The sequence below is a fragment of the Nannospalax galili genome, unplaced genomic scaffold (genome assembly GCF_000622305.1).
Source record: "Nannospalax galili isolate Female #2095 unplaced genomic scaffold, S.galili_v1.0 scaffold329, whole genome shotgun sequence".
Classification (NCBI taxonomy): domain Eukaryota; kingdom Metazoa; phylum Chordata; class Mammalia; order Rodentia; family Spalacidae; genus Nannospalax; species Nannospalax galili.
The window spans coordinates 3,112,137-3,122,341 of record NW_008360321.1 but is presented as its reverse complement, the minus strand read 5'-3'; the positions used below and the strand labels follow the sequence as shown (position 1 = coordinate 3,122,341).

The window sequence follows — 10,205 nt, the reverse complement described above, 5'->3', positions numbered from 1 at the left end:
CTAAGCAAATATTTTTCTGTCTTCAGTCACTCTTCCATGGAAGTATCCAGTCTATGAACTGGGATAAAATAGGCTTCCTGTCTGTGAGCAGAATGCAGGATTCATGATCTTCAGGAAGTGCTTGCTATTTTACTGGGGAAGATGATCCCATACCAAAAGTTTTAGCTCTGTTCACACGACTTCAGTTATTCCATTGGGCTTTCATATTATGATACTAACTCTGTGAGAGAGGAATGGTATCTGTTTTAGCATGAATACTCAGTGTACAGAAACATGTTTCATCACTGTATTAATCTTGAAGTGGAGACATAGTCCCTTTGGAATGCTTGGGGATTTTAGTAAGAAGTCTGCTGCTTATACATACACATTTGATTACATGTAATATATTAACGTTAAATATAAGTTTATATTAGATCAATTTCTTGAATAGATATACTTTCATTGATCTATGCCTTTCTTCTTTTATTAGATACAATTTTTTAAAATTTCATAGTTTTAGTGTAAATTCTGAAATCAAGTTCTGTAAAATTTTCAACTTTGATCCCATAAGTTCAAATTATCATAACAGTTTGAGGTCCTGTGAATTTCCACATGCATTTAAAACAAGACTGCCAGTATTTTTTAAAAGCCCATTGGAATTTTTATTGGGATTTTGTCTAATCAATATATTCATGGATGAATTTCAGGTTTTGGCATTCCTTACGTGAGCAAAATTAATTGCATCAATATTATATAGATATTTATTAATTTCTTTTAACAATATTATTTTCCTTATATGGCAAGGCCTTTTGTGTGTGTGTTTCTAAAAATAAATATAATTAAGACATTTTTGTTTCTTTCATAAATGTAACTAAATTTTCTGTAATATGATTATTTTTGTTCTAATGTATTCATTTTTGAATTGTAGAATGACTTACCATGTGTAGAAATATTATTTTGAATAATTGAAACTTTACTTGCAATCCAGGGGGTTTTATTAATCTATTTTGGCTTTGCAGGATTCTCTCACAATATTGATCAATGTGAGCATGAAATATCATTACCTTATTCCTAATCTTAAGAATAATGTATTCGATTCATTCTTTGACAATGAAAATGAAGTGAGTTGTGCTTGCTTTGGCAGCACATACACTAAAATTGGAATGATACAGAGAAGATTAGCCGGGCCCCTGCGCAAGGATGGCATGCAAATTTGTGAAGTGTTCCATGTTTTTAAAACAGGGGTAAGAAGATGACACTAATGAATCTCTCAGTTCTCATTAATGAAGCTCCCTCATGCAGCAGTGGGCCAGGACCTCAAAAGGTCAGAGTGGCCAAAGAGAAGATATCAAGAGTCTGCTGAATGCTCGTCCTTGAATAGGACTCCTATATTAAATTTCACCCACCCATGGTTCAGGGACCATCACGGAAGAGGGGACAGAAAGATTGTAAGAGCCATGGAGGAGGTGGAGGACCATATGGAAAGAGTCCTACAAGCTTCTGGGAACCTGCTCATATTATTCTATGATAATGGCATCAGCATACAAAAGTCCCATGCAAAGCCAAGCAAACAAAAATGTAGCATAGAACTGGGAAATGAACAGCAGACCCCAATCATATCTGAAGAAATATTGGCAACTGATTGCTGTTAGATGAAGAAGAGCTGATCTTCCTAAAACAAGAGACTCTAGATAGGCTGACTAGACCTCAGTGGATGGACTTTCACTAGGGAAAACCTGGAGACACTGACAACACAGTAGGCCTTAATAAGGATGACAGAGTATATGGGCTCCAGTGGGGGGTCTATGAGAGGGTACCGGTGGGAACGGGGGTATTAAGATGATTAAGATTGTTTGAGGTGTTCTGTATGAAATATACAAAAATTCAATAAAACCATTTTTTTTAAAAGAAAGAAAATGAAGTGAGTTGTGGCTTGTCCATAGGTGTTTTTTTATTAGGTTGAAGAAGATCGACTCTGTTTATACCTGCCATGGTATATTTTAATTATCATTATTAAATGTGAATGGATGTTACATTTATTATAAAGTTCTGCTTAAACATGTTGACAAATCATATACTTTTGCTAGTTTTTTCTTAACATAAAGACAGGGAATTACAAAGATTAATTTCCTAGCATGAAACTTAATATTCCTTTTATTGAATAAAATGTTAAAGATTTCTGAATTTTTAACATTCATGGAGAGCATTAACCTATAGTTTCTTTGTAATTATCTTTGAGTATTCATATGAAGGTTGTGATGTTTTTCTAACATGGTTGAGAATGCTTTCTCCTTTTCTGTACACAGATAGTGGTGTGGGATGAATGGAGTTTATTATTTATCATTTAGTAGCATTCCACAATGATGTCTTCTCTATCTGGAATTTCAGGATGGAAAGATTTAAAGCTATACATGATTTTTTGAATGGTATAGAACTGTTCAGGTTGCAAATATGATCTCAAGTGTGCTTGTGCCATTTACGTAATTAGAAGGTTATTTTCAAATAGCAACATACTTTTTGTTATAATGCATTATTATTTTCTCTCTCTCGGTATCTCTTCCCTTTCTGCCCATTTCTCTCCTTTTTTGACACAGTATCCTATTAGTCTGAATTGCCTATGTCTCACAACTCACTATGTAGCCTAAGCTGCTCACAGATTTGCAGTTCTCCTGTCCCTGCCTCCCAAGTGCTTTGGTGATAGATGTGCACCATCAAAACACATCCTTGTCCTTTATTTTCTTACATTTTTTGCACTATTTGTTCTACATCACTATTTATATTGGTAATTTATATTCTAATAGTCTCTGCCTCTGTCTCTATTTGTCTCTGTTTCTGTCTTTTGATAGTTTCTGAAGAACAATTTTTAACATTAAAATTGTCTTTAAGTAAGCTCAGTGTGTCACACAGCAAAAGAACAGTCAAGTAGAAGGAGGCCTTGCTGGGAAGAGGAGCTTCAGTGGGAGATGGAGGGGATGAGAGAGGGGAAAGGGAGCAAAAATGACCAAAACTCATTATATAAATGTATACAACCATCAAACAACAATAAAAAGATGCTTAAAAGAAACAGGTTTTCCTCACTTTACTAATTTTCTATTTAATTGATTACTGTTCACATTTTGCTATTTCCTTTCTTCAGAAAATGAATTCAAATGTTGTGTTGGAATACCTCATTTGACAGAATTTTATTTAATTTACAATTCTAGATTCTTATGATAGAAGCCTAAGTTGTTGATTAGACATTTCAAATGTGTTGTTTGCTTTTATGAAACTCATAAAGAGAAAATATTATTTTAAAATGTTCAGCTATGAGCCTATCCCTTCAAAATTCTGAATAATCACTCAGAATTGTTTTATTTTCTCCTGCCATTTACTTAGATTTTCACACAGGTCAGACCTTGATATGCTCCACTGCACTCCCTTTTCTTGTTCTTGCAATGATTCTGCCAGGACGTCCTCACTATATGACTGAGATATGTTTAATCACGTGTCTAAGAACGACACAAGTATTAAGTGGCAATGTGAGGCATTATTAACTAATTATTGATACAGCCAATAATCAGAAGACACTGCTGGACGAGACAAATAAATAAGCAAAGATAATGAGAGATGTTGGGATGGAAGGCTTTGACCATGTACAAGGAGAGAAACTTCTGCCTACTTACTGATGAAGCACTATGGGTCTTAGGTTTCTCCCATACTTTACCCACCAGTGAAATCACTAGTTGTCCTCTGATACAGTTGTGCAATCCAAACAGAAGATTCCCATTTGAACATAAAAATTCATTTTTATTACTAATGCCATAGTACAGTTTTCATGATGCACTCAAGTTGTAATCCACAGGTGAAGAGGTTGTAGTTTTCAGAATTCTCATGGCTGGCTTTTGGTATTCACGCACCACACAGCAGGGCTCAGTGTCACATTGATTGTAGACATATTCCCATGTGTTACACTCAGACTTGCAAGAACCACGAACCAGGTAACATTGCCTTTTTCTCTCAATAACTTCTCTTGTTCTTTTCTGAGGATCTGGAAGAAATTATTCATAAGTATCAATAGAAATAGAAAGAAAAGATGATAGGTACATTGATGATAGAAAATAAAGTTCCTTGCAGCATAGAATTTAACAATTTTTTCCTGAAATTGTACTTTAAAAACTCTAATCAATCTTTTTCCTTTAAGTTTATTACTTATTATTTACAACAATATTTTCCTTTGCAACTAGCATTCTTTTATACAAGAAGAATGTCATTAAATATTTAATATTTGGGTAAAATCTCTCAAGAGTAAAGAGAAAAGGGCATGGAACAAACAGCTTACTACCTGTCTGTTTTACAAACAACCTTCACTTCCAATTCCCCCTCCTCCTGCTAGTTTCTGTGCTAGTTGCAAAAACCTAATTTCCCGACAGCTACGCTATCAGTTAATGAAACTGCAATCAAAAGAAAAAGCAGGATTTCTACAGCTGAGGAATCACCGTTTCCTCACACAAATTAACAAAATCAATAGTTGTAATGCTAAAACATGGAAACGTTGTCATTACTTTGTGTAATATTAGATTTACACACTTCTGCAATCAGACAATAACATGAATTCCCTTAGGAAGAGTTCTTACTGAGTATCCTAGCAACAATTATTCAGCATAGGGCATTTACAAAAATATTTTCCCCTTTACCTTCTTTGCATGTTATAAATATTACCTGATGGACCACAAGACACAGTGAAAATAACAATCAGGAAAATGCAAAATATTTTCATTGCTGATTGAGTTCCTGAAGTGGACTTGGATAGAGTTCAAAATGTTCTTGGTTAAAAATAAAAGGATGGACTTTGCTTTTATAGCCTTCTCAGAGAGATTACAATTCTGATTAGTGTTACCTTCCTAAACTGAGCACATAGCCAGGAAAGCATTGTGAAACAGCAAGCAAGTACAATAGAGGACTCAGTCCTGTAATGACCTCTCTAGGCCAGACATGAATTCATTTTCAGTGGAACAAGAGAAAAACATTTAAAGTGCCCTTGTCAATTAATTAAAAGCACATGCTAGGCTAAACAAGTCAGGCTCTGATAAATACCATGTTTTCCCTCACATGTGGCGTATAGATTATACATATATATGACATAAACTAGAAGGAGAAACATTTATGGCAAGAAAAGGGGACAGTGGGCTGGGTGAGTACAGGCAAGAGCGTTTTAGTGAGCGTTAGCAAAAGACCAAACTAATCAAAATCCATGTCTTACATATTGCATCTATTCAGAATCTTGGGGCTTAATGTGGGAGATATCCCAATTCTAGTTTTCAGTTTTAAAAAATCTGCATTTTGTATATATTTTTAAAGGGAAATGAAAAAAAAATGGCTTGAGAATGGAAATGAATGTTGATTTAAAAAGAGCAAGTTCAGAGAAGAATGATCTAAAACGGAATAGATTATTGGCTGAAAGATGGTGAGGTTTCATACTGCTACAGACTTTAGTCGGAATTCTGGCAGTTGAGCTGGGTCACATGTTTATAATCCCAGTAATGGGGAAGTTGAAGAAAAAGGGTTGTTAGTTTAATGTCAGCCTGGGCTATATAACAAGACTCTGTCCCAATAAATAAAATGATAATTAATTAGTTAATGAATTTATTTATAGGAAAAAACTGTGGATTTGGAGGTTAAAAAAATAAATGCCTCAACTTTCTTATTACTCAGAATGAAATGCCTTTGTGAGAGGAAATATTTTTGGTAGATGAGAGAGTGGTTTAGCTTCAGGGAGTTTTTTCTAAGAAACCTCTAACAGAGGAAATTCTTTAGGCCAAAGCATAGATGTTGAAAACACCAATAAAGGACAAGATGCTGGGAGGATAAATGGACAGAAAAATATACCAAATGAAATGCTGTTCTCTTGTGTTTACATTTAAGTTTGAGCTGTCTGAAATTCTTTGTAAAGCTTTAGCTTGGTGGGCAGGCTCCAAGTCTTAGTCTTCATGTTCTAGGAATAACAACCTGAGAAAAAAAATCAAATATCTCAACATTGCAAAATCACAATGCCTTTTTTTTCTATTTTGTTTTCATTATTGGGGCATCATGCCTAATTTCTAGAACCTCCCCCTAAAGAAATTACAAATAATCGGTGGCCTAAAGTTGTGACTAAAATACCATAGAGATTACCTAAATAGGGATACTCCTAACTTGCTAACATTTAGAAATATTAGAATGATCTTCTTAAGGAAAATTTATAACCTGCTCAACATCCCTGATTAGTCTTCTTATTTTATTAACAGGATTGGTCCAAAAAGTTTCTTTTTATAATAAATACCTCAGTCCAAATCTTTGTCGAACTTAATCAACTATATCACTGCATGTGTAGTCCAACTCTCTGCCTGTATCAGCATGAACTCACCTGCATCGTATCTTCCACTTAATTCCCTTCACTTCCTATTCACTAATAAAATGATGAGTAGAATACAGAATGAAATATTCTTTTCTCCATTCCAAGTCTAAGACACCAGGATCAGCCTTACACAGGTGTAAACAACCTCATCATTGAGGCAGTATAACCACAGACATGTGTCAAGTCTCAGTTTTGCCAACTTCTGACTGTGTAGGACTTCAGTAAGGTACATTTCCTATCTGAGCATCATTTTCCTTTGCAATTTCAGGAATAAAACTAGTCACTTTCTATAGCTGAAGTTTAAATTACATAAGAAAATAGTTAATTTACCCAAATTGCTTTCTTTGTAGTTCCTAATCTACATTTTGGTTGTATCGACAATCCCAGAAGTTCTAACGAGTGTTCTATCAGAAACTCCATTCATGCATTATGCTTCATGAGTCAGGAGACTACTGATGGAGAGGAAAAACAAAACTACATTTATATGCATGTATGTATGTATATTCAAAATACTGTACTTACCTGTGAACACAAAAGGAACAAAAAGCATTAAAACAATTTTAAAAAACAGTAATATCTAGAAACACTAGTTAATAGCTTCAACATTCTTTATAGAAATGTTGCTGAATAATATCACTGGTAACATCTAATCTTCCTTTTCTCCTCCAACATTTAAGAACTATATATTACAGTAACAAAGATCCTATTTTGTTCAAAAAACAACAACAATTAATAGATGTTTGAGAAGAGAAAGACAACATTTGATTTTAAAATTATTTTAATGGTCACTTATTCATGCTTGTGAGGTCTAATATGTTTTTTTAAAATTCCTGTACACATTGGGTTGTATTTAACACAGAGTAGTTACACATAAGAGCTAAAATCCAACTTTGGAATATAGAGAACGATCAATTGCATGCTTATGTCATTTGGCAAGAGATCCATAGACTACTTATGAAATTAGCCTGTCTGTGGGAAATTGTCATGATTATTCGTTGATGCAGGAAGGCAGCCTACTGTTGGTGACACCATTCTCTGTGCAGGTGGTCTTGGGCTATATAAGAAAGCTAGCTTAAACATGACCCTGCGAGCAAGCCACCAAGCAGTGTTCCCCCAGGGTTTGTTTCAAATCCATGCTTGAATTCCTGTCCTGTCTTCCTTCAACCATGGACTTTGACCTAGAATTATAAGCCAAATAAACTCTCTCCTCACAGAAGTTGTTTTTGCTCTTCATGTTTGTCACAGCAACAGAATGAAGCTAGAAAAAGTGTGATATAGGGCATCAGAGGATTTTAAGATCATAGCTTGCCAGATGGAGTGGCAAAGAAACAGAGTGGGTGGTAAATTCTCAGGCTCTTTCAGTGTTCTGTGACTGAAAAGATGGTGGTCCAATGAAGAAGTGTTTCTGAACCAACTCAACATGCTCGGCCTTGTTTTCACTCTCCCAGTGGCTTTAGCTGGTTCCTCACCCTTTGACCCTTCCCTGAATTCCCATTGTCCAAATCTGAGCAGACTGTAGGAGTGCTTGTCTGAATGTTCTGATCCAGGGCCAGATGACCAGTACTGACGACTATCTGACACCCCCTCCCACTTTCCGGCTAGGCTTGAGATAGATTCTTTGTGCTTTCTGGAGGAAAGCACTCCCACATGGGAATTTAAAGCTTTGTACTTTACCTTTATCTTTTTATTTATTTTTATTTTATGGGGGCATTTACAAGCCCCAACATTGTGGCCACCTAGCACAGAAACTACAGACTTCTCGTGGGGAAGATATCCCATTAACTGAGGGTTAACTTAACTCAAAATGAAAAAAAAAATGATGATAAAAATGCTTGAGAAAGTAGAAGAAAAGTTACAGGTGACAGAGAGAAATGAGAGAAGAATAAGAAGGAAGGAAGGAAAGAAAAGATGGAGGTTAGAGGTAGAAGATGCATCTCTGCATTCTTGAAGAAGTGTTTTTGAATGCTGGTTTGCTTGTGACACACCTGAGTTATTAAAACACAGATTCTAGGCTGTCTAAGATCAAGAGAAAAAATGATACAAAATGCTGGTGAGGATGTGGAGAAAGGGGAATGCTCATTCACTGCTTGTGGGCTTAAAAACTCATACAACCCCTATGGAAAGCAGTGTGGAGAACTCTTAACAAACTAAAAATGAACCTACTATTTGACCCAGTTATACCACTTCTTGGCATATACCCAAAGAATTCATCCTATTGCAGAGACACTTGTACATCCATGTTTGTTGCTGCTCTTTTCAAAATAGCTAAGAGATGGAAGCAACCTAAGTGCCCTTCAAGTGATGAGTGGTTAATGAAAACGTGGTATATTTACACAATGGAGTTCTATTGAGCAGTAAAGAAACATGAAATAATGAAATTTACAGGTAAATGGATGGAACTAGAAACTGTAATACTAAGTGAAATAACACAGACTCCGAAAAACAAAAGACCTATGTTCTCCCGCATTTGTGGATCCTAGCACCAAATCCTTATAATAGATGAAATCCCACAGAAGTGGGCCAACAACCCATGGAAAACAAATGTTGCAAAGACCGAAAGTTCAGTGCCTTGCCACAGTGGGAGGAAGACCATACCACACCTATCACCCCTCCAAGGCTCAGGGACTTTTGTGGAAGAGGTTGGCAGAAAGAATGTAAGAGCCAGAGGAAGGGATGGAGTGTTAACTGGAAGTGTCCTCTGACCAGTATACCAGCAAACTACAGTCACACCTCCTTCCTATGCTCCTCAAGGAGTTGGTGGCAGAGTCTGTTACCCCTCCCACCCAATCAGTCAGCCTTAGCTACATGTGGGGAAGGGGCTAAGGATATATATGCCAAGAGGCCATGAGGCACCTCTCTCGCCATTTTGTGTAGCTGTTGGGAAGTCACAGGATTTATATTTGAGTGTGGAATTTCCAGTGCAGCCATAAATAGGGGGACACCCATTCTTCTGTAAATAAAACCTCACCCTATCCTCTGTTAGCAAGCCCAACAAACTCAGTAGGATTTAAAAAAAAAAACACACAAACAAAAAACCCAGAGCTAATGGAAACCTTCATTATTCCACCAAAGTTGACCCCATGTTGGCAAATCCTTTGGTCTTTGATTTCTTTTTTAAAATTCTATTCATTATTTTTATTTTATGTGTATGCATGTATTGTCTGCCTGTAGATAAGTGCACCCATGACATGCAATGCCCACAGAGGTCAGAAGTGGCTGTTGGATCCCCTAGGACTGGAGTTATGGACAGTTGTTAGCTACCATGTAGGTGCTTGGATTTGAACCTGGGTCTTCTGCAAGAACAACCAGTGTTCTTAACTGCTGATCCATCTCTCCACTCCTGGTCTTTGATTTCTTATTCTTATCTTACCCCCCCTTAAACTTCATTGTGTATAATATATTTTTATGTAACCTGCTTCAAGTTATTTCTGGAAAAATGTGTTAAAAACTGCATCTCTTTGGAATAACAACAACAAAAAATCAAACAACAACAACAAAACACACACACACAGATTCCATATGTGAAGTCAGGGTTGAAGTTTGATATTTTGTGCAAAGTTCTTTGTGGTTTAAATGCCTCTGATATGTGAAGCACATTTTGTGTAGTCAGGCTTAGAGTGTATCACCTAAGTAGGGCCTTATTCTATCCCATCTTTGTGTCTGGTTCTCTTAGTAATCATGTCATGCAGTGTAGATACACCTGGGATAGGATGAGAAGTGAATGTTACGTGGGTTGTTGTAAAGATAACCATCTTTTATCTATCTTATCCATTTTCATTCTTCCATATATATTGTCATTGTGTTAAATTTTGAAGTAAATATAAGAAATAAAATTATGCATTATTGTTAGAAA

The 10,205-nt window shown here is 35.9% G+C and overlaps 1 protein-coding gene and 1 non-coding gene across 2 annotated transcripts; one reads left to right on the top strand and one right to left on the bottom strand.

Moving 5' to 3' along the window:
* The first annotated feature begins 1,107 nt into the window (after positions 1-1,107).
* On the top strand, positions 1,108-1,214 carry LOC115068790. Its single transcript, XR_003848135.1, has one exon. It is a non-coding gene; the product is annotated as a U6 spliceosomal RNA (small nuclear RNA).
* A 2,575-nt stretch (positions 1,215-3,789) lies between these two features.
* Defb113 (defensin beta 113) lies at positions 3,790-4,759 on the bottom strand. Its single transcript, XM_017796122.2, has 2 exons — positions 4,678-4,759; positions 3,790-4,006 (listed from the first exon to the last, which is right to left on the bottom strand). Exons 1-2 carry the CDS (start codon positions 4,733-4,735, stop codon positions 3,792-3,794), a joined length of 273 nt encoding a protein of 90 aa, XP_017651611.1. The 5' UTR covers positions 4,736-4,759; the 3' UTR covers positions 3,790-3,791.
* Positions 4,760-10,205: the final 5,446 nt, after the last annotated feature.

Coding starts and splice junctions, on each gene's coding strand:
- Defb113 (XM_017796122.2), bottom strand. CDS start 4,735: ATGAAAATATTTTGCATTTTCCTGATTGTTATTTTCACTGTGTCTTGT. Junction 4,007..4,677: donor TGTGTCTTGTGGTCCATCAG/GTAATATTTATA, acceptor AATTTCTTCCAG/ATCCTCAGAAAAGAACAAGA.